This window comes from Neofelis nebulosa, chromosome 10, assembly GCF_028018385.1.
Source record: "Neofelis nebulosa isolate mNeoNeb1 chromosome 10, mNeoNeb1.pri, whole genome shotgun sequence".
Lineage (NCBI taxonomy): Eukaryota > Metazoa > Chordata > Mammalia > Carnivora > Felidae > Neofelis > Neofelis nebulosa.
Genome location: NC_080791.1, coordinates 57369361 through 57394359, shown reverse-complemented (window position 1 = coordinate 57394359; position 24999 = coordinate 57369361). Strand labels below are relative to the sequence as shown.

Genomic DNA, 24999 nt, shown 5'->3' with positions numbered 1-24999 from the left:
TTTGTAAGCCCTGTGACCTTGGCAAGTTAATTAACCTCTTTGAGCCTCTTTTTACCCAACTGTAATGTGTGAATAATATTTGTCCATTAGGGTTGTTATGAGGATAAATGAAACAATTGTAAGTGGAATACATGACACATGTTAGATGATCAGTGGATATTTATAAAACAACTTTAGACTTTCCTACAAAATAAAAGGTTTAGCTAAGATAATCTCTAAGGTTTATTCCAGCTTTAATAACTCTTAATTCTCTGGTTTTCTTTGTATAAAATTAGTAAAATGTGTATTTTAAAGATCTATAACTGCAAAGTCCTTGGTTGTCATGAATTACTGCTTGCAAAATGTCCTTTGCTGGATACAGACGTTTAAAAAGTCACCAGAGAAGGCGTTGTACCAGATAGTGCCACAGTTCTCTTAGCTAAGCTTGTTTCATTATTTCAGTCATACCAGACTCTCCTGGGGATTATGAAGCTGAGTCACCATCCCCACCTCCTCCTGCTTCTCCACCTCCTGAACCAGTGCCTAAGACTGAACCAGAGCCTCCTTCTGTCAAGGTAAAACTTTACTGGGATGGTTGCCTTTCCATGTGTCTGACCTCCCAAGGACCTGAAACTATGCTGAACCGGCCACTGCTGTATAGTCCAGGGACACCAGTAGATGGCTCTTTTCTCATTCCACTCTCTGTAGGTACTACAGGATGGACATTCCCTCTCCTCACCTGCGGTGAGAGCTCAGCTATAGGGTGCATCTCAGGAAGGTTGCAGAGGTCAGGCCTGGGAGTGGTTTTGTTTTTCATGACCTCCAGCATCAGGGTTGCTGTGTTACCCAACTCCTGTTGGAATTTTGCAAAGTAAGGTCTTGCCTGCATCAGAGCAAAGTTTGGGAAATAGAGTGAACAAACAACTTATGCACATTTGTTGTTCTTCAGAAACTTCTGGAAAAGGGCAGCGTGAGAAAAGCTGGCAATAAATGGGGGAATATAGTTTTCAATGGTCTTCAGCTGCATTTTGTCTATTAGTGTAGATAATGAAGAGTTGAGAAGAAAGGTGCTAACAAGGTTTTTTTTTCCTTTACAACTATTAGTTTTCCTTTAATTCATTGTATTAAGACTGTCATTTAAATTTTGCACTAATTTCCTCATTAGCTGACAAGAAAATGGGATGAAAGACCACTGAACATAAAAGGAAATTGGTATTAGTAGTATCTGTGTGAGACTAAATTAGACAAGGGTAATGTTGCAGCATCAAGGCTAAAATAGCAAGTTATCTACAGCAAGGGTACATGCCACGGACCTCTCATCTGATTTAGCTTTCCTGTGTACTTCCATAATGTCTGCCACAGCCCTCCATTAAAGCCCTTACCACAGTGGATTGCTGTGGTCTGTCTTCCTCGCTTCTCTCATCCGCTAAGGTCCTTGTCCTATTGGTCTTTTTAACCATGGTGCACTGCTTACCAAAAGTTTGTTGCCTGAATGATCACAGTTATCTTACAAGCATTAAACATCAAGCTTCCATATATAGGAATGTAACTTGTCTGTATAGTAGGACTGGTCCGTAAAAGGAAATGGATAGAGTTTCACATTCAACTTTTTATCATCATGGAATATTGGAGGGTGATTATTGTAGATTAAAAAGCTCTTGTTCTTTTTCTCTATAGAGTCATTGATCAACTGAATGTTGTAACCTCTGATCTTCCTGTGATCTTTTAGAGTTCAAATGGAGAAAAAAGAAAACGAAAACGGGTGCTGAAGTCTAAGACCTTTGTGGATGAGGAAGGCTGCATAGGTAAGAAGAGTTTCTGGCTCCGTGATCTCTTACAGAGCAGTGTGCTTCAAACTTGAATGTGCACATGACTCACACCAAATATGGCACACACCCTGAGTAGCAGAGTAGAGAACACTACAACAAAAGGCAGAACATGGGTTCTTGTTTGGACCACATCCTGTAGAAATAAGCTTTGAGGTCTTGGATAAAAGTCCTGTCACCTCTGGTAGGGAGTTTCTTGATGTATGGAATGGAGGTAAAATATCCATTTTGCCTATATGCGGGATTGTTGTGAAAATTCAGGTGAGGTAACATTTAAAGGCACTTTTGATACGGAAACCATAATACCAACATAAAATGTTGTTAGACATTGAGAAACTTTTTTTTTTCTAGAATGGTTGTTTTACACATTTGAACAGTGGAAAGGAAGCCCCCACTGATGATTAGACTCTGAAGAGAGTGTCAGGAGTCTTCTTGGTATTTTGTCCCATCTCTCCAGAGGGGTTTGACTCTTCCAAATCACTTCATGTTTCCCGTTTGTAAGTCATGTTAGATAAAAACGTGTGCTTTTTATGGTGACCTAGAGGGGTATTAGAATTTAGCTTTTCAGTTAGTTGTAGGTTGAATTCTTCAGCCATGTTTAAGCTTGTTCTACCCTTCCACAGTTGACTCAAACTTCTGTGGGGCTTTCACACTTGCAGGCCAATAGGATGCTCTGATCCTGGTACTTTTTGTGTTTACAGAGACTTGTGGGCTTAGTCTTGGAAACCTCTTGTTAGTTGGATAGCCTATAATTGTAGTTTCTCCCTTCCTGTGGCACCTGCTCTCCTAAAGAAGTATCTTTTCCCTTTCTTGACTCTCCTTTTCTGGTTCAAACTTTCATCTTAAAAAGATTGATCAATTCTGAAGAATCTACTTTTCCTAGGTTGTGTGGTTGTTAGAATAAGTGCAAACCCTGTCCCATTGTTCCCTACCTTCCACTCCTCTGAAAAGGCCTCTGCCATTTTTTTTAAAGATTTTTTTTTTCAATGTTTATTTTTAGGAGAGAGCATGCAGGTGAGGGAGGGGCAGAGAGAGAGGAACACACAGAATCCAAAGCAGGCTCCGCACTGCCAGCACAAAGCCGTATGTGGGGCCCGAACCCAGAAACCAGGAGATCATGACCTGAGCTAGAGTTCAGTGCTCAGCCAGCTGAGCCACCCAGGCACCTCAGGCCTGTGCCATTTTAATTGTAGTATATTATCGGGGAATAAAATTCCTTACACTGGAAATTGGTCTTTTCAGTGCCAAATTTTTTGTGAGCCTATGAATTCTGGACTTCGAGTTAGGGTTGTTTTTTTGTATTTTGTTTTGTTTGCTTTCAGTCTTCTAATAGTGTGTTTTTCAAGCCTTTTGGTTTTAGTGGTGATAATATGTGCATTTACTATTGAAGTTCTTACTTTTTCTTTGTTTTAAATTTAAGAGGACAAAGGCATCAGTGCCAGTTTTTCCCTCCTTCTACCCCGAAACAAAAATGTCAGATATATCGTTGTGAGCATTTACTGGGAGTTTGTGGCTAATTACCCGTTGCTTTGTTCAAAACACAGTACTCAAGTTTTGGCCAGGTATGGGATGTGGACTTTTTACACTCCTGTCTCCAGACAGGACCATTAAGAGCCTTGGATGCAACAATGAAAACCGTGCTCACATAGCACTTTTTTTTTTTTTTTAAGGTTTGTAGTCCAAGCTCAACCTAATGAATCTTGGCTCCTGTTACCAACAAAGGAGTTGTGCTTTCCTTTCTGTTTGGACTGTTCCAAGTGTACCAGCACAGGGGGCTTGTCCTGTCCTATGCTGGATGAGAGCTGGTCTGGGGGTTTTCAAAACTGATCTTTCCTTTTCTGTGACTTTGCTTCAGGGACTGAGGAGTTGGGCCCCTGAGATTAGTGTGGGGTAGACTTTTGGACAAGTTAGAATTCTAACAGCAAAACATTGAGTGGAGAATAATTCTGATGTTATCCATGTAAACTGGGCTCTTTTTTTTTTTTTTTTTTTTTTAATGGCAGCCCAGAAAAGTTGCATGTTACTCAGTTAAAATAAAGGTTCTGTATCTTTAAGTTGAAATCTCCTTTGTCTTACAGTTTGAAGTAACTAAATCTTTGAATATAGAAATTCTTCTTTTAGCTCTTGAGGTATACTAAGTGTGCTGCTTAAGAAATTTTGTTGGTGTTGCCCTGACTGGTTTTAACTCCCCCAAGCAATGCATTGCACAGAATTGGCAATGAGACAACCAGTGGTTTCAGTAATAAGTAATGAAGTAATGAGCTAATTGATGTTGGAGTTTTACATTATAGACCTGCTGCCATTTGAATACAAAGTATAGCTTATGAAGGAGCAAGTTTTATACCACCAACTAGTAGTAAGTTGTTTCTTTTCTATGTCTGCATATGGCTCTTCAGACTTCCCTAATTTGAGATATTGAGTAAATAGCAGCTCATAAGTTTGTTCCAATAATCCAGTTGCATAATGCGTTTCAAGTTGCCGATGAGATTGGGCTAGTGTTCAGGGATCATAATTGCTGAACTAATAGGTATGCCATGGGAATTCCCTAAGTACCTTAGAGCAGCATTTCTCAAACTTCACATTACTTGAAGATCTTGCTAAAATTCAAATTCTGATTCAGTAGGCCCTCAGGTAGGACCTGAAATTCTGCATTTCTAATAAAATCATGGGAGAGTCTAATGCCTCTGGTCTGTGGAGCACAGGTGAGTAGTAAGGCCTTTGAGAACACTTTATATATGTAAATATATATATCTACATATATATATTTAAAGCTTCTCAGTGATTTGTAGCCTCTAAGTTGATAGGAATCAGCAAAGTGAATTCTAGGCTCTTAAAAGTAATGACAAATCCTAGGAACTCTTAGTGAGGGAACCGTTAATTATGTACTCTTAATGGGATTAGATGGGTATGGTGAAGGAATGCTCTACCGGCAACAGACCTCCAGCATGGCTTTGCCTTTGTGAAGGGAAAGACCAGCATTGATGGGTACTTGCTAATAAGATCACTAGGTGCATCCATACCTTCTGTGAGGCAGTGTTACTCCCATTTTACAGGGGAGGAGAGAACAATGATTCTCAAGGTATAGTCCCCAGACCAGCAGCATCAGCATTCCCTGGGAACATGTTAGAAAAGCAAATTCTCAGGTCCATCCCTCACCTACTGAATTTGAAGCTCTGGAATTAGAGTTCGGCAATCTGTTTTAATAAGCCCTGCAGGTGATCCTGATGCACATCAAAAGTTTGAGAATTTATAAATGGCAGACTACATATTAGTATGCAGATATAGTTGATTCCAAAGCCACTGCCTCTGGAGTAGTTTGTTCTTAATCGCTAATTAAGTGCTTAAAACTATTATTGTTCTTTAATAGGACAAAAATGTTCTTTAATCGTTTGAGCATTTATGATGCATATTAGGTTACTGTGTTCAGCCAAGAGGAGATGTTTTCCTTTACTCTTCATCTTCCTGCTGCAACCAGGAAAGCTGAGAAAGAATGTAGAAGATGTTGGTTATACAGCTGCTGCAGCTCTCTAAAGTCACAGGAAGGTGGCATTGTACTGTTTCTCATGATTGGTTTGTGTGCTGCAGTAATACAGCAGGTCTCTTCAGAGACCCTCATCAGTTCTGTGACATCATTGTTGGAAGTTATTGTCTGTGCCTATGCCCTTTTCAGCTTCCTTATACTGACTGCTCACTGGTAAAATTATTTTCAAAGGGGGAGGGGGTCAGTGAATTTTATTGGTATAAGAAAAGGCAAAAGTATGCCTTTTGCCTGACAGGCTGACAGGGCATTAAGCGAATTGGTAACTTTGTTTCTCATTTTATCATTGTCTTAAAACAGTCAAGTTTGTTATGTGATTGAGTTTGCTTGGGGCAGTTATCTTCACAATGCAGACCACTAGTAAGTGTTGGGTCATTTAGAACTAAGAACTGAAAAATTGAGTAATCGGCAATTCTTGTATTTAGGATGTGCAGAGAGTGAGTGCGTGATGTCAGGATATAGCCAGCCAGGAGGGCCCCTGACTGTGAACCTGGTTAGACAAGATGAAGACTGGAGAATAGAGCAGAGATTAAGATCCAGAAAAGCAGCAGTGGAAGGAAATAGGCAGGCACTGTGGGTCAGGGAAGTGAGATTGAAGAAGTCAGTCAAAGCATGGAGGTAGAAGTGGGTATTTGAGATACAGACAGTTCAATGTAGAGTTCAGGAAGTTAGCTAGCACTGACCAGGACCCAGATGCAGAATTTGGGCAAAAGGCATGGGACATAGCAGCAAGACAGTAAGGGTAAATGTTGGCTCTGAGCCCCAACTAGAGACTGTATGAGTTTAAGATAAATAGTTCCTATTGGTGGCTTGATCTGATCTCCCAGTGGGAGAAGGCTCCAGTATTAGGTGAGCTGATCAGAGGGTCTCCCTTGATCAGAGGGTCTGAAGGAATTGGAGTGAACAAGACATCTCGTTCTCTTAATAACAGTGTTCTAAATGACTCGACCCACTCCTTTCCCATTTTTTTTTTTTTTTTATTCTGCCAGTGACTGAAAAAGTCTATGTGAGTGAATCCTGCACAGATAGTGAAGAGGAGCTTAAGATGAAGACCTCCTCCGTACATAGACCCTCCGCCATGATGGTGAAAAAAGAACCCAAAGAAGAACGAAAGGGCCCAAAGAAAGGGACTGCTGCTCTGGGCAAAGCCAACAGACAAGTATCCATTACTGGCTTCTTCCAGAGGAAGTGAACTGCCCTCTCTGTTAGTTCAGAGACGTGGAGTGGTCAAGGGAGAAGACCAAGACAGACAGACTCTCACTTACTGTGTAAGTTCATCCTGTGCCTCACCTTGCCTGTATCAAAAGACTTATTCCATCCTGTGAGGTTTATACTGTTTCTGGTTTTTAACCAAAGGGAAATCACCTGGAAGCAAGAGGCAAAAGAATATTTAAGAAGCTGTTGTGTTTTAAGGACATTTTTTTAAGCACAATCTTGACCTGTTCTGGAGAAGAATCCACTCCAAACATAAATTGGAACAGGTTTCAGAATTATCACTGAAGCCATTTAGTTGCTAATTCACTGGTCCCTACCCAATCCTGTGTCCTGAGCACTTATGGCTCAAGAAGTATTCTTCTTTGTTCCTTTGTATTCTGTGGACTTGTGTGGGTCTTCATTTATCCCTGAATTTTACTGGCTGTGTTTACCACTCTCCCCATAATCCCTTCCCCACTACCATACTTCTATGTGAAGCCATTTTCTGTAAGTCTTTTAAATCTTTGTTGGACTAAAGGCTGAAACAAAAATCTCCCTATAATCCTCTAATCCTCTCTTCCTCCGTTATAAAGTACACTGACACCTGGCTACAGACCAGCACATTGCTTATGTTCTGCCCCTTTCACAAAAGCTCTCTCGACCTTCACTCGCAATTAGTAGGTAGGGAAAAGCCTCGGGCAGAGCACAAATAGAAATGTAATGATGCATTCATCTCCACCAGAAATTACTTAGTGTCAGCATTGACGATAGTAGAGGCCTTGCCATGTTGCTGACACAGGGCATGTTTTACGCTGCTCTTTGTGATTTTTGTCTCCTCCTTTCTCCCTTTCCCGCTGTTAGTACCTAGAGAGTGAAACCCAGGCAATGAAATGGAGGCTAAAAAGAGAAAGCCTTTTCTGTATGCAGGGTACAACAGTTAAGAACAAGTTCTCCTTCTCAAGGAACCTGAATGTTCAGAAACAGCAATTTTCCAGGAAGGTAACAAGGAAGAAATAAAGCACACATTTTTATACAGATGTTGCTCCTCTGTATTTTAACCCTCCCATTTGCCTAAAAGTAGAGGCTGCCCAAGAAAGGTGGAGAGACTGAGTTGTTAGTAGGACTAAACAGCAAGTAACACATTCTCATTTGTTGCTTATGGAAAATCATCTATTCTGTTGATAACTTTTAAGTGATTTTCATGATGGCTGGACAGTGACCTTGGTGGATCGAAGTGGTGAGGTAGTAATCTGGTACAGTGAGCTGTAGGGAAAGAACACAGGCTCATCTGCTGGCATGACTCACAACTGACAGACGAGGGACGTCTGACTTAGCCTGCGTATGTCATGATGCAGTCAGCATCCAGTAAACCTACTGTTTAAGGTTAGGATTCTAACTGACCTTGGATTCATACGAACATATTTAGCAGCCATCATCCAGGGCTCTCCAGCCAGGCACCCCATGGACTTGATTGAGACCAGAAGTTTGGGAGATGAGTCCTGGCATTACGTCTAGGACTTGAGAAGGCAGACGCTTTGTGTCATAAGCAGAGTAAAGGTTGACGTATTCCACAGCCCTCTTTCTTTTTAAAATGTAAAAGGGTGGAAAGCCTGGACTTACCTTTACAAAAAACCTCTGGAGAATGATCTTTAAAAAAATTTTTTAATGTTTATTTATTTTTGAGAGAGAGAGAGGGAGGGATACACAGAATCAGAAGCAGGATCCAGGCTCTGAGCTGTCAGCATGGAGCCCAACGCGGGGCTCAAACCCACGAACCGTGAGATCATGACCTGAGCCAAAGTCGGATGCTTATCCAACTGAGCCACCCAGGCGCCCCTGGAGAGTGATCTTTTAAATGGTAATTTTTGTCATTGCCTCTAGTAATTTTTCTAAATAAGAATTGGAAAAATTAAAAAAGCAACAATCTAGTTTTTTGTGTTTTTTTTTTTTAATTCTGCTGGGCTCTCTAGTGAAACTGAATTTTGAATTGGAAAACTCCAGTGGTAGTTGGAGTTCCATCTTTGAAAGGATAATGCAAATCCTGTGATCACCACACCCAGTATGCTGCCTGAACTCAGCTGTCTGCAAGGCTTAGGAGGGAGAGAGTGGTGGCCTTTTTTTTCCTTTTTATACAAAACTCTACCATGTTATCCACATGAGTTAAATAAATTTGAGAAGTTGTTTTAAAACAGTGCTTCAAACTGAATGTCTGATGAGTCTGTTATTTGACAGGACGGCAGCAGTGTGTGCAATTATTCAAACCCTGAACAGGAACAAGGCTGGTTTTGAGTTCATATTGTTAAAACTGCACACCCATAGTCTGAGATGAACAAGTCATTTGCTGCCTTCATCATTTTTTCAACCCAGTGGGAAACCTTAGTTTCAGCCAACATCATTTTTTAGTTCATTTAGGAGAAAATGTAGTCCTGATCTTGCACATTGTGTTAGTTTGGCTTCATCACTTGCTAGCCATGTGACCTTGGGCACATTTCTAAGCCTCAGGTTCTTTGTCAAAATAGAGCTAAAACAAGTTACCACAGATTGTCAAGACTGAAGAAGTGTATACATGCAGCCTAAATTTGGTGCACAGTTGTAACACATAGGTGCTCTGCAAATGGTGGCTTCCTTCCTGGTGTGAGAAATGCAGTCAGCCACCAACTTCCTGAAACGTTTTCAAGGATATGAGCCAGATTTCTACTTTGAAAGTCGTCATTCTGGCGGGAAGTGTGATCAAAGGTGGAAGATACTTGTTCTATATTCTGAAAAATTTTAGAGAGAGTAGATACTTTTCTATTGAAACAAAGTGAGGTTCATTGATGGCTGTATTTACTATACATGAAAACGTGTGTCTACTCATGTGTCAGGCCTCTGACCTGGACACAAGAGGATATAGGTAGCATCCTAGAATTTAGCACTTGTCTACAGGCTCTAATGGAAGAGACAAGCCAGAAAAATGAAATTATAACATGATATGGTGAGTGCAGTGACAAGTAAGCACAGGGTTCTCTGAGAGCTCATAGGAGTGTGGGCATTCTTCCTGGAAGAGAGAAAGCTAAGTGGATATTTGAAGGGTGAGTAGGATTTTGCCAAGCAAAGAGAAATGGAAAAGATTTTCCAGGCAGAGGAACATGGCTTTGGGGGGAAATGGACAGTAGACTTTGGGAAAAGAGATGAAATGTATTGAGAAATGAAGTTGGGTCTGGCTAAGGAGTTTGGATTTTAATGTAAAGACTGTGAAGACCAACTGAAAAATTTTAAGAAGAATACTAACATTAGAAGTTGATTCTCATTTAAGAGGGCAGCTGGCATATTCTTTAATTTTATGTGCCATATAGTATTTCTACCCATGCATGTACATTGTATCCTACTTCTAGTGCTATTAAAGTTTTAATGGGATTAAAAAATGTCACAGCTAAAACAAGGCTGCTTCATTCTGGCAGCCAGCATAGACAGTTGCAGTATTTCCCTCGTCTTCCCCTATCGACACAGATTTCTCTTGCAGAAGGCTTTTCAGTTTTCTGAAATTGATTTCAAAAATGGGGTAGTTCTCAGACACTCTCAAAGATATGTGCCTCCACTCACCTCCCTGAAAAGAACTGAGGAGGGGAGGGAGGACGGGTGGAACAGTTCTATTTCTTTTCTATCTTTGTTTCTCTAAGAAGACATTAGTTATTTTACAGGAGAGAGCTGAAGAGAAGGGCCATATAAGGAAACTAAATAGTTTCGCCAGGACATGAGTAGAATGAGTGCATAATAATGTATTTGCCAGAAACGTACTCTGTGTCAAGACTCGTTTTGGTAAACTTGTCTCCTTTCATTGGTTCCGGGATCTAGTATGCTGTAATGCAGCTTTTTACCACCATGAAACATTCTGGGGCTGCCTCGTTTTGTTGTGAGAAGGCAGTATTGCTTTCTGAGTTATTGCCCTGGCGGCTCTGTAAATTAGCCCATGCTGTCACCATGCCCTCTCTGAAGGGCACATTGTACCCAAATGACTGCATTTAGGATTGACTCTTGCCACTCCCTGCTTCATGACACTTCTCACCACTTGTATCTGTGTCCAGTTTTTTTCTGTGTGTTCTTAAGTGTGGGCCACCCACAGATTGCCACCCAGGCTCTTTAGCCAGAGAAACTTGGTAAGGCTTCTGATCCAAACCCACCTTAATTCTAGAATTGCCCTTTCATTTCAAGCTCTAAATATTGTCTGGCTCCCCCACACCATTCCCTCTCTTTTTTCTCATTTGCTCTTGCCAGACTCCTTGTTTCTTGAGGCTTCACTTTGGCTTCTACCCCTCTCTCTCTTTTTTTTTTTTTAAATACTTAAAAGTTCCTCATTGCTAGTCCTACTTTAACTTCTTTCTTTTGGTCTTTCAGGCTTTCTTAAGGTTCTTCTTTCACATCTTTTACTAGACTGCTCTTGAAGAATGGAAAAACCATGTTGTTTAATATCTGCTTTGGATCATGCAAATCCAAAGTGTCAAGCAGTTGTTGAATGCTAGTTCTGTTCATTCCTGGATAAGATACTTTAGAGACTGCAAGAGCTCAGAGGTTACCATTTTGGAGTGGCAGGACATGCACCCTAAATAAATAGCATTATGTAGCAGTGGAGATGATGCTTAGATGAGGGGTAGACAGGAGCTTAATAATCAGAAAAGTACCAGGATAATCATAATGGGCAACATTTTATAGTCCTTTGTGAAAAACAACAGAGAATTTAATGCAAGAAAACAGGCTGAGGGACGGTTCGCCATTTTAGTGGATTTTATTCAACTGTTTGAATGTCACTTATCATTTATACAGTCATGGTATAGGTAATCTATTAAGTGAACCTTTAGTGGAGTTATTTCTGTCCTATCTTAAGAATGAGAATACTGACAAGAAAGAAGCAGGTACCAAGGACTATTCCAAAAGGTACTTTGTGGGATATATATTGGATTAGCATGAATTCAGCTCCATTTTATGTGTGCTCAATTTTGGCACAATGGGGAAGCAGGATGCTTTGAAACAGCACAACTTGGGAGGCAGACGGCTCTGGATTCAAACTTTGTCTAAAGGCACTAACCTTAGGTGAGGAACTCCTCCTCTGAGAACTTGTTTCCTCATCTTTACGATGAGCTACCACCTACCTTAAAGGGTTGTTTTTGTTTGTTTGATTGATTGATTGCAAAAAGAGTACAAACTGGGGAGAGGGGGAGGGAGAGAGAATCCCAGGCAGGGATTTGACGATCCCACAACCCTGCGATCATGACCTGAGCCAAAATCAAGAGTCAGATGTTCAACCAGCTGAGCCACCCAAGTGCCCCAAATGTTGTTTAAGGCTTTTATGAAATGCTGCATGGGCAGCTCCTAGTATTTGGACATACAATAAACTCACACAAAACAGAGTAACTCCCATTTTTTGAGCACCCACTGTGTGTCAGGCACTGTTCAAGTACATTAAGAAGTATTAACTCTTAATCCTCATAGTAACTCTATGAGATAGGCACGTTTATTCCCATTTTACACATGAGGAAATGGAGGCAGAAAAGTTGAGTAACTTGTTCAAAATCACAGAGTTAGCAAGTGACACAGAGCCAAGGTATAAATCTTGACAATTTGGCTTCAGTGCCTGTAGTCTTAGCCACTATGCTATCTTGCTCTTGGCTCTATATTAGTTCACACTTCGATACTGCCCAGTGATGATTGATGTTCGTTTTTATAAGTGAAAGTACAACTAGTTGTTCGGTTCCCAGATTGTGAGATGTGAAGGCAATCTTAATGTTTATCTAACTCAACCACTCATCTGCTGCTTGAGTCCTTTCTACAGCATCCCTGCCAAGTGGTCTTGAATCTATAAACAAAGATTCCATTATGCTCAGTATACTGTGCTTACTAAATTACCAAGTTAGATAAGTGGACTAATAAATGTTAAGAAGAATTTAAAGAGAGGCTGGAATAAAATAAAGTTTTCTGATTAATTTTAGATCACCAGGAAGCTCGTCTAAATAGAGCCTGGTTCCCTAAGCAATGCATTTAATTGGTTTCAGTTTAAATCAAGAACACTGTTTTTCTTTGAAACAGATTGTCCAGTTCTTGGCCTTGCCTTTGACTTACCCATGTAAGAAAATCAAGAGGAAATTTGGTATTTCTTTATCTTATTTAAGCCATACTGCAGGTTCACAGGTAGAGAAGTAGCCCCTAAACATTTGTTGCCCACTGATTGCTCTGGCTTAGGCCAAGGCAATGTCTTCCATTTTGAATGTCAAAACCAGGTTTTTCTAAGAGATGTGTGAAGGTTATATAAACATAGCATAATCATGGTATTCTGTTTTATTCTATCCTGGAATAGGGCGTATAGGAAGCAGAACCATTTTCCTGCTGTAAAGCCTGATATGAAACTCTCAATTATAGTCTACCTTTATATGGTGCTTTACTTTATCTTATTTCATCCTTGTGATACCTACAAAGTTTTTCTCTTCTCTGTTTTGTAGAAAACAAGCCTAGGTTGTTTAGCTAGTGTGCCCAACATCTCACAGTAAGGGGGAGTGAACCAGATGTTCTAGAACCTAGGTTCAGATTTCACATTGTGTGACTCTTCCACTATATAGCAACCTTTAATAAGAGGAAGCTGTTGGTCTGCCCATAAGTGTGCTTTGAAAATGCTTCCTGATTTGCCCAACAACCATGGTGGCTGCTGTGAAAAATAGAAAAGCACATGACAAGTTCTCTGCTTGCCTGGGACAGACCATCATTGGAAAGGCAAACATGTGCATGTTTGTGCATTTCACAGACTTTTGTTAAAAAGTTACTATGTGCCCAGCACTGTTGTGCTAGATGCTTGGAGATACAAAGATGAATTTCTTGCCCTTGAGGAATTTAGCTATCTAGTGCAGGGAGAGATGTAGACCAATACTTATAATGTGCTATAATGCTAATATAATACTTGAGTGCTTACCAAGGGCCAAAATTCATGCAAGATATCTAAATTTACTTTCTCTAATCCTCACAACACTTTCATTTACAAATGAAGGTGGGGAGACTCAGAGAGTTTAAATGCTTTGCCCAATAAGTGCCCAATAAGATGTGTCTTTTTTTTTTTTTTTTTTTTTTTTAAGATTTTCTTTTTAAGTGATCACTACACCCAAAGTGAGGCTTGAATGTATGACTCCACGATCAAGAGTCGCATGCTCCACTGACTGAGTCGGCCAGGAGCCCTGAGATGTGTCTTTAATAATAAATTTATAGTGGAAAATTGGAGGAACTGGAATACTTGAATGGTTATGATTAGCAAACCTGTATAGGAAGCTGACTTCCTGTCAGATAGGTGTGTGAGTGAACATGGAAGTTGGAACAAAAGAAATAAAATGAATTACACCTTTAAATTGTTGATCCCAGATAGGGATGATCTTGCCAGTGGTTCAAGTCACTGACTCTTTGCTATGATGCCCTGCATCTATCTTTACCTAAGGAAAACCATGCCAGTGGGCATTAGGCTAGAGACTGAGGCTCGCTCTCCTCTGGTTGGCCTGGAGGGCCAGAATTTGAACTCTAGGCCTTCTGACTTGAAGCCTTTATTCCTTCCACTGTACCATGTCCTTCCTTCTCTGTGTAAGGGAGGTATGTGGCCACGAGTTGCTGTGGGCCCCGGGAAGGGCTGTCTGCTACTACCTTAGAGATTAAGGTTTTGAGAATAGGAGTTTGCCAAATGAGAACGTGAAGCCATCCCAGGCAGAAAGGACAGGGCATGCAGCATAAGGGGTGCACAGGCACAAGAGAAAGCTTGGAGTACTTAGAGATTATAAGCGGATTGAGGAGAGGTGGAACAGTGGGCTATGAGGGCAAATAAGTGATCAGGGGCCAGATCACAGTGAAGTTAGACTTCACTCTATGGACAATAGGAAACCACTGAAGAATTTTAACTTGTCTGGATTGTATGTTAGAAAAATCACCCTTTGTAGACTGAAGAGAGAATTACCTGGAGGTCATAAGTCAGAGCCAAGTTGCACCTGCATCTTGCAATAGAGCAAGCAGAGGAAAATAATATGAAATTAGGTTTAGTTCAGTTTTAGGCAAATGACTTCTTGATTTCCTTGGAAACTCATGACAGGAGAGAATTGGGAGTGGCTTCAAATCTAGAATGATTAGCCTTTTGCTGGGTCATCTCAAGCTTGGAAATCCTCTGGCTCTTGCCTGAGCCATGGTCCTAGTTAAACCATGGAGATGGGATTGGTTCCACAGTTCCACTAAGGATACATGTAGGCCATTCTCTGACGCACAAACACAAACTCTGATTTAGATCTGGAACTTACTGCATCTCCCTGGAATTCTTTGGGCCAAAATGACCCATAGTCCCAGAATGGTCAATTAAATTCATCCAAAGTCATATTTATTGTACACCTATTCCCCACCAAGTGCTTCCATATACTTTGTTATTTAATCCTAATAATTTTGTGAGGTGTAGATATCAGCCCAATTTTGTGAATTAGGAAATTGAGTATCAGAGAGGCTGCCCCATTAGTTCATGATAGAGCTGGGATTTGACTGTGAGTGTCCTATCATTGTCCATTCTTGACAGGGGTTGTTTTCCAGGGGTATGGAGCACAGTAAGCAGTACTGCATATCATTAGGGTGCGTATCAGCCACTCACTGAACAGCCATGATACCCAAGACCGTTCAGTGATAATACTTTTATTCCAGCAGTAAGTTTTTTGCTGCAAACCCCAAAGCTCACCCCTAAAGTATAACAGGCAACCTGAATAAAGCTGCATGAAGCCCCCTTCCGCTCAGAATTGTGCATAGCTCACGATGTGAGTTACATAGCTTCTCAGCCTATAGAAGCAGCAGAGCAGCTACAGGCAGTTAGTTTTTTGCTATCAGGTAGGTAAATGGTTGTCACTTCTTGAGTTTGTAGAAAGTACCAGATTTTAAAGTTGGACAGACTGGGAACACCTGGGTGGCTCAGTTGGTTAAGTGTCTGACTTCGGCTCAGGTCGATCTCACAGTTCGTGGGTTCGAGCTCCGCGTCGGGCTCTGCTGACAGCTCAGAGCCTGGAGCCTGCTTCAGATTCTGTGTCTCCCTCTCCCTCTATCCCTTACCCCCCTCACACTCTGTCTCTCTCTCTCTGTCTCCCAAAAATAATAAACATTAAAAAAAATATTTTTCTAAGTTGGATAGACTGGTGCTGGGTGCCTGTTGACTACCCGTGTGACTTCTAGAAAGGCATTTAACTTCTCTGAACCTCAGTTTGCTCATCTGTAAAATGAAGGTAATATCTACTTCAAGATTGTTGTCAGGACTAGAGATTATAAAAAAGTGCCTGGTTTATTGTGATTGGTCAGTAAATGATAACTTATTATTTTCAGAGCAGTGCTTTGGGCTTTAACCTATGTGGAAAAAAATGAGTTGTCATCATTTATTTTCTTTCCTTTTTTTAAATATTTATTTATTTTTGAGACAGCATGAGTGGGGGAGGGGCAGAGAGAGAGAGAGACACACACACAGAATCCAAAGCAGGCTCTAGGCTCTGAGCCATCAGCACAGAGCCCAACGCAGGGCTCAAACTCACGAGCCATGAGATCATGACCTGAGCTGAAGTTGGACGCTCAACCAATGAGCCACCTAGATGCCCCATCATCATTTATTTTCAACTGTCCTTTATTAGAATGTCTACTTTATGTTATAGACAACACATTAAACTATCAAAAATGATGTTATGATAAAGCAAGGAGGGAGTGCTAATGGACCCAGTGTTTTGGTGGGCTTCCTTGTGATTCTGCCCACCTGTCCGAGCTCCCCTTTGATCTCCCAGCATGCCTGTCTTTCAGGTGAGCTGCCATGTCACGCTGTGCAACCTATACACTTGTTTCAGCCATGTTTCTACTTGAAGCAATTTAGAGAAAAACCAGCGGTCTGAGTGTGCATTCTGTTTCCCCAAGTATAGACATCAGGGGGCGCCTTTATAAATGAAAAGATAAACAGACCTCCAGCAGAGAAGAGACCTCCCCCAACCTCCCACAATGATGTATGGGGTGCTCAGGCAATAGTCATGCCTGCAGTTTGAGCCCATCTGTTTTCTCTGTTCACCTCCTGAGTACTGTCCCCTTGTGGTTTGCATCATTCCCAGAGACCAGCCAACTCCAACCCTCCTCAAGCCACTTGGTCAATAGCTGTCTTATTTAAACACACTCCCTCTCTCTTTAGGTGCCAGATGTGAAGTTTCAAGGCAGCAGAGGCCAGGCTGGCTAACACTGTGACACCTGCTTTAGCAGGCAAGCCAGTCAGCTGCTGCTTCTGATGATGTTGGCCCTTTTTCATGGACAGCATGAGGGCTTCACCCCACCAAGCACACACACAGGCAGCTGAGGGAGCCTCATAAATTATGGTTTTGTTTGTTTACTTAGGGCAAGCGGCGTGGTGTAGTGGAAAGAGCCCTGTACTTTGAAGCAGAAAACATGGGTTTGAGTCCTTACTGGTTATGTGATTTTGTCTTCAGAGCACCTCTTTCTTCGTAGATTTATAATGTATGAGATAGTGATAAGTGCTATTTGTTTATGTGCTTATTGGCCATCTCCTCCACCATGATGTAAATTCCAGGATGTCAGGGGCTGTCTTGGCCATCATTCTAACTCCAGCACCTAGGACAGTGCCTAGAACATAGTAGGCTCTTAGAAAATATTTATTGAATGAGTGAATGAACTCTAAAACTACCTTGTCCACTTACTGGCCATATGATCCTGGAAAAGTCATTTATCTTCTCTGGGCCTAAGTTTTGTTGGCTGTAAAATGAAGGCATTAGATCTCTGTTCCTGGCACTCTAAGATTATAAGGATTCATTCATTTAACAAACTACCTCGGGTCTCTGTGCTAGGCATTCTGCCAAGCCCTGAAAATACAGTCATGAACAAGTCAGAAACAGAACCTGCCCTCATGGAGTTTTGAAAGGGAGAGGCAACCAAATAAATAATGGTGTAAACATGTATTTAAGGACCATTGTGATGAGCCTTACAAAGGATCTGCAGAGAGCACTGTGAGAGGATTAATAGGGAGAACTTACCCATGTTGGGGGTAGTCTGGGAAGATACCCTGATGAAAGTGACATTTAAGCTCAGATTTTACAGATAAGCAGGAGTTGGCCAGGAAAAGGGGTACAGGATTTCAGGCAGAGGGAAGAGCTTATGTGAAGGCCCTGGGGAAAAGTGTGGCTGGAACAGTAACCAACAGGGAGGTTGGCTGGCCCAGAGTATTGGGAACTTTGTGGCTGTGGTAAGGATTTTGTCATTCTAAAGGCAAAGAGGGGCCAGTAAAGACAATTCCTATCATTATGGAGAGCTCACTATTGTATACAAAAGGGAAAGTTGGATTCCCCCCTTACATGCCTGTTCAGTGGAGATAGAACAGTTATTACCCCATTTTGTAGATGAAGAAAGGGAGGTTCGGTGCTCTTGCAAGTCAGAGTTGGAGCTTACCCTTTGGAATTTTATTCACTCCTCTCAATACTCTGCCACATTTACAGAATTGAGAGCTTCTTTTTCCTCTCAAATCCTCCAAATGGCTAAATTTTAGACCTAAATATTTTGTAATAACAACTCTCATCTGAAAATTGAATGTCTCGTAAGCAACCTTTAAGCAAATCTGATAGAGACAAATTTCTCCTGAGCATTATGCTTGCATTTTGAGTAACTACAACCAAATGTGTGATGCATTTTTTATCCTTAGGATGGATTCCTAGGAAGAGCATTACTGTGTCAAAGGATATAAAGTCTTAAGGTACTCTTGACACATATTGCCCAATTGCCCTGAGATTGTACCAGCTTTGATGCTCATTATCAATACATGAGAATGACTTTTTCACTGCCTCAAGGTAATCTAATTTATTAAGCAAAACTGAGGAAAGCTGAGTTCCCAATCATACTTATTCATTTGGAGACAGGAAATACAACTAGGCTTTGGCAATATTAATTAGGGAAAGAAGATGAAGCTATAGAGATGGCAGTACCCAAGGGAAGCAGGAAACTCCCAAAGGCCTAGGAGGAAGCCAGAAAGTACCTCATGTGGGGTCTGTTCATTCACTGACAGGATGCACTCTCGTGTGTGCATCTGCTGCTGTTCAGAGCTTAGTGTGGTTCCTGCAGACTTAAGTAGGCTCTCTGAAACTGAAAGAACCCTTAACACAGAAAAGAAAACTCTTCTCCAGCAGAAGCTAAACTGGGTGGGGGGGGGGGGGGGGGGGCGGAGAGCAACGGTGAGTTCTCACTGCCAGCAGAATCAAAGGAATATCAGTATGTGCTTGTTAGCTTAGCAAGTGGGGACACGGGCCTAAGAGAGATCTTGGTGGTTGTTATCCGCACTTGGGCTGGTGTGATGGGCCCATATCTTCCTCTTCTACAGTGCCTTGCATGGAGTAGATGCTCTGGGAATGTTTCAGAGCCAAGCTGAGTTTTCAGTTTTTAGCTAACAGTATTTTACTGTTGATTCAACACATATTTAATGTGCTAGGCAGTGGAAATGAAGATTAGGACAACATGGTTCATGTCTCCACAGATCTTACAATCTAGTGACAGTTAACTATAAGTTATAAGCAATTACAAAATACTAAGAGAAGGGCTATAAGAAGAGAAATACAGGGCATCATGAAAGTATATAGCAGCCCCCCCCCACCCCCCATGGCTAGCTTTGGTGGATATGGTAAAGCTACAGGATAAATTCAATGAGGACAGAGATGTATACACCTTGTTCACTGCTGTATCCCAGTACCTGCTACGTGATGGGTCTCCCATAAACATTTGACGAATGAATCAACAAAAGAATGAATGAATAAAGTGATGTCTAAATTGGTAAGCCAAGTGGAGGATGGGAATAATGTTTCATACAGAGATAAAAGCAACGTAAAGGACTGGATAGGTTAAGAAAGTAGTTCAGTGTGGCTGAAGCAGTCAAAGAATCTCGGAGTATTAAGATTGAAGGCTGAAGAGGTCAAAGGAAGTCAGGCCATGGAGAGTCTTCTAAGGCATATTAGGGAGTTTGGATTTTTTCTTTTCTTTTCTTTTTTAGTTTTGAGAGACAGAGAGAGACAGAACCTGAGTGGAGAAGGGGCAGAGAGAGAGGTAGACAGAATCGGAAGCAGGCTCCAGGCTCCGAGCTGTCAGCACAAAGCCCGACACGGAGCTCAAACTCACGAACTGTGAGATCATGACCTGAGCCGAAGTTGGATGCTTAACCAACTGAGCAACCCAGGCACCCCGATTTTTTTTTTAATGTCTATTTATATATTTTGACAGAGAGAACAGAGGAGGGGCAGAGAAAGAAGGAGAGAGACAGAATCCCAAGCAGGCTCCATGCTATTAGCACAGAGCTCAATGTGGGGCTCAAAATCACAAATGGTGAGATCATGACCTGAGCCAAAATCAAGAGTTGGATGCTTAACTGAGCCACCTAGCCACCCCGGGAGTTTGGATTTTTTCTTAAGGGAAATAAGAAAACAAGGAAAGTTATTAAGCAAGAAAGTGATATAGCCAGGTGATAGAGATAATAGTAGTGATTACATGTCAGCCAAATGCTGGAGACTTTACATATAGTATCTCTTATTTTCAGAACAACCCTGCAAGGTATACATTATTCCCTATTTTATAGATGAGATTATGTTGCCTACCTAAAGTCGAATAACACATCTGGGACTGAAATTCGGGCCCGTTTGACTCCAAAGCCTGTGTATTCGTTCCACTAGATCACACTGCCGTCATTGTGCTTGATGTTCTCACTTTCATTTCTTATTGTGAACAATGGCCTTCGCCTGGTCCTTGGCTCCAAGGACACTGTCCTTTAGCTGAGCATGTCAGTAGCTGAGCATGGAGGTTAGGACACTCCAAAGCCTACAGGCTATGCCATTGCTGCTGAATTTTTGCTGCGTGTGATGGTGAGACCTGAGGCTTCAAGTATGATTTTTGACCCATCTGTGTTGCTTGCCTGTTAGCCTTTTCAATTACATCTGCCCAATACAGATTTTAACACATTATACCAAAACCACAGTAATAGATGGCAAGTCATTTGTGGAGCTTCTGCAAATGCTCCAGGCACTATCAGGAATTCATATATATTATTTCTTTTTATCTTAACAATAATATTTTAAAGTAGCTATTATTAGCCTGATTTTGACAGGAAAAAAGAGGGTCATGCAGAGTAACTGATACTAAATCAGCCCTCCCACCACAAACAACTGTAAATTTGGATACCACACATGAAATAATTGTTTTCAGACATTGGACAACAGGCAGAGTAGGAGTTTGATCCTGAATAGAAAGAAAACAAATGTGGCGTGCTTCATTATGACCCAATTTGGAGGCATTTTCTAGATCCTGATGCAGGGAAGTGCAAGCCAAACAGAACATTTGCTAAGATGAGGAAATAGTTCAGGACTACCAAGGCAGCTGAAATTTGCAGGGCAGGGTTTCAGAAAGAATGGAGCTGTATAGAAAAGGAGCTCCAGAAATATACATAGGTGTCCTATACACATAGATAGGTAGATAATCCATAAGGCCAGGCAGAGAACAACCGCTGGAAAACTGTAAGCTAAACTACCACTGCATACAGAGAACTGAGGTATGTTTAAATTATAACTAGCCAGAATATAGAGATCTCATTCAGCACTCCAAGCATCCAGTAGAGCTCTCAGAAATTCCAAGCCTTAAGCATAGGGAAAATCTAACCCTAGAGTAAATGCTACTCTAGACGTACAAGCTTTAAAACTAGCCTCAAAAGGATCAAATTCATCCTCAAGTAAGTTATCTGCCTGCCAGAACAAAACTCAACACCCTATTAAGGAAGACAACAAAATCCACACTCAACAATGTAGCATCCATAGTGTCCAGCACAAAATAAAGTATTAATAGACCTGTAAAGAAACAGAAAAATGTGACTCATAATCAGAAGAAAAATAATTTAGTAGAAACAGACCCATAAGTGACATTAATGTTTGGAGTTAGCAGATAATGAGCTTAAATTAGTTATAAACATGTTCGAGGCGTTAGAGAAAAGTATAATGAGGAAAAATCTCAACAGGGAACCAGAAATTATAAAAAAGAAATTATAGAACTGAAGAATATAACAATTTTTTAATTCACTGCTTGATCTATAAATTTGATGCAATCCCAGTCCCAATCCAAGCAAGTTATTTATTTTGTAGACATGGACAAACCAGTTCTAAAGTTTATAAAGAGAAGTAGAAGGTCCAGAATAGCTAACACAATGTTGAAGAAGAACAAAGTTCAGAGTCACTACCTGATTCCAAGACTTAACTATAAAGCTATAGTAATCAATACAGTGTGATGTTGGTGAAAAAATAGACAAATAGATCAGTGGAACAGCACACAGAGCCCCAAAGTAGACCCACATAAATGTAAATTTAATTTTAAATGTAAATAAGTTGATTATTGACAGAGGAGCAAATGCAGTATAATGGAGCACAGTCTTTTCAACAAATGGTGCTGGAACAAGTGGACATTCACATGCCAAACAAAAGAATCTAGACATACACCTTATACCCTTCACAAAAATAAACTCAAGATGGAAAGATGGATCATAGACATAAATAAAATACAGCACTGTAAAACTCCTAGAAGATAACATAGAAAACCTAGATGACCTTGGGTATGGCAATTACTTTTTAACATCAAAACATTAAAAGCACAATCAGTGAAAGAAAGACTTGATAAGATGGACTTCATTAAAAACTTCTGTTTCGTGAAAGATATTGTTAGGAGAATGAGAAAAAAGGTCACAGACTGAGAGAAAATATTTGCAATAGATAAATCTGATATAAGACTTACTCAAAATATATGAAGAACTTTTAAAACTCACCAATAAGAAAATCCAATTTAAAAAAAATGGGCAAAAGACTTAGATGCCTCACCAAAGAAGATAATACACAAGACAAACATATGAAAAGATGTTCCACGTCATATATCATTAGGAACTTATAGATTAAAATAACAATGAGATACCACCATATGTCTATTAGAGTGGCCAAAATCCAAAATACTGACAACACCAAATGCTGGTGAACATGTGGAACATTAGGAACTCTCATTCACTGCTGGTGGGAATACAAAATGGTACAGCCACTGCTTTTTGTTTGTTTTATTTTTTTTAAAGTTATTCCTTTATTTGAGGGGTGGGGAGGGGCAGAAAGAGAGGGTAAGAGAGAATCCCAAACAGGCTCCATGCTGTCAGCACAGAGCCTGATGTGGGGCTTGAACTCACAAACCGTGAGATCATGACTTGAGCAGAAAGTAAGAGTTGGACGCTCAACCATCTGAGCCACCCAGGCTCCCCAACAGTACAGCCATTTTTGAAGAAAGTTTCTTACAAAACTGAACAGTCTTACCAGATAATCCAGTAATTGTGCTCTTTGATGTTTACCCAAATGAAATGAAAACATGTCCACACAAATATCTTATGTCCGCACAAAAACATACACCTGGATGTTTAGGGCAGCTGTATTCATGCATCAATTAAAAACAGAACTGAGGGGCGCCTGGGTGGCGCAGTCGGTTAAGCGTCCGACTTCAGCCAGGTCACGATCTCGCGGTCCGTGAGTTCGAGCCCCGCGTCAGGCTCTGGGCTGATGGCTCGGAGCCTGGAGCCTGTTTCCGATTCTGTGTCTCCCTCTCTCTCTGCCCCTCCCCCGTTCATGCTCTGTCTCTCTCTGTCCCAAAAATAAATAAAAAACGTTGAAAAAAAAAAAATTAAAAAAAAAAAAAACAGAACTGAAAAAAGTAGTGGATAAATCCACAATTTAGATGGATATAGAATGATGGGGCAGGACTTCTGGAATGGCAGAGTAAGGAGCTCAAAAAATCCTCTTTAAAAAAACAAAAATCAAAAACCCAAAACATTAAAACTATATGAAATTGTCAAAAACAAAAGTGATCAAAGGCTTACAATAAATTTAGAAGCATTCATTCATGAAAAACTACTGAACCTTTGGGAAGAACAGTGGCAGTCTGTGATGTCTTAGCTGGTGGCTGCTCCTAACTAACCTTTTTCCCCCACACTACCACCCCAGCTCAAGGTTAAAACAGTAATTGTTCTACATAGAGATGTAAGCCATGGAAAACTATGTCTTTATTTTGGGAAGGAGCTTACTTGATTTGAAAAACCCCATGCCCAGGGGCACTGAAAGAAACAATAGCAATCTCAGTGACAAAACAAACAGGGAAGGCCAACAACTCAGCTAGCTTGAGGTTGAGGTCCTGGTTGAGGCAAGCAAGGGACCAGAAATTTAATAGGGATACACAGGGAATGAGATAGCCATAGTGGGTCTTGATTAGTTCCCACATATCTATGGCAAAGCACATGAGCAGGACTGACCAGAGTGCCCTGGCTATCCACATATTGCTGGTAGAACTTGAGGGCATACAGACAGAGGAACGTGATAGTGCCCACCAGAAAGTAAAAACTGTGGCAGACTTATAAACTGCCTGAATTTTGAATGTATTCTCTAACCCACACATTAGATTCATCACACAGCCACTGAAGAAGGTGTAAGTCTTATGGGCTCAGTGTATTTGAGCAGAACCTCTCACCAGTCATTGGCCAGCTAATTAGCCATGCAGAATCAGAGGCAATCAAGACTTAAACATAAACACAAGAATTAAAGAAACAAACAAGAAAGACATCAGTGACTGCACACTGCAGACTCCACAGATTTAGTCCAGGCAAGTTACCAAACAAGCAAAAGCAACAATAGCCCCTAGGGAGAAAATATCAGACTTCAGAATTGCTAGAATATATTACCTAACAAGATTTAAAAAGGAGATATGCAAAGAAATGGAAAGTATGACCCACATATGGGGGGCGGGGGGAAGCACTCAAAACGATAATATATGAGACTTTAGAAACCTTAACAAATTTGACCTGATTGACATTTGCAGAACAGAACCCTTGATAATTGCATAATGCTTGTTCTTTTTAAGTATGCATGGAAGATAACTATTTGTATTTTAACCCTTATTCTTTTTTAAAGTATATTTAAGTAATACCTACACCCAGCATGGGGCTTGAACACACAACCCAAGATCAAAAGCCACATGCTCTTCCAACTGAACCAGCAAGGCACCCCTTAACACCTATTCTTGATAAAAAGGAAAAAAAAAACCTTCCAAAACATTGAAATAGAACAAAACACCCTCAATCTGTAAAGCAGGATCTATAAAAATTCTATGGCTAAATATGATACTTTATAGTGAAATATTGAACACTTTCCCACTAAGTTTAGGATCAAGGCAATGATATCTACCATCATCAATTCATTCAATATTATATTATTGGAGGTTCTAGCCAATGCAATAAAACAAGAAAAGTAACTTAAAAGACATACAAATCAAAAAAAAGAAGTAAAATTTTCCTTATTTTCAAACAGCATGACATAGAAAAACTTAAGAAATCTACCAAAAATAAAGAAAAAAACTACTTAAGCTAATAAGTGA

The 24999-nt window shown here is 40.7% G+C and overlaps 1 protein-coding gene across 2 annotated transcripts in view; it reads left to right on the top strand.

The window, feature by feature from the left end:
* The window catches only part of POLD3 (DNA polymerase delta 3, accessory subunit), a 52173-nt gene extending 43435 nt beyond the window's left edge, over nt 1–8738 (top strand). For both annotated transcript variants that reach the window (XM_058687773.1, XM_058687774.1), the window contains exons 10-12: nt 442–554; nt 1709–1784; nt 6333–8738. In XM_058687773.1, coding sequence (XP_058543756.1) covers nt 442–554; nt 1709–1784; nt 6333–6535 — 392 coding nt within the window. In that variant the 3' untranslated portion in view covers nt 6536–8738. The remainder of the gene's footprint in view (nt 1–441; nt 555–1708; nt 1785–6332) is intronic.
* Nucleotides 8739–24999: the final 16261 nt, after the last annotated feature.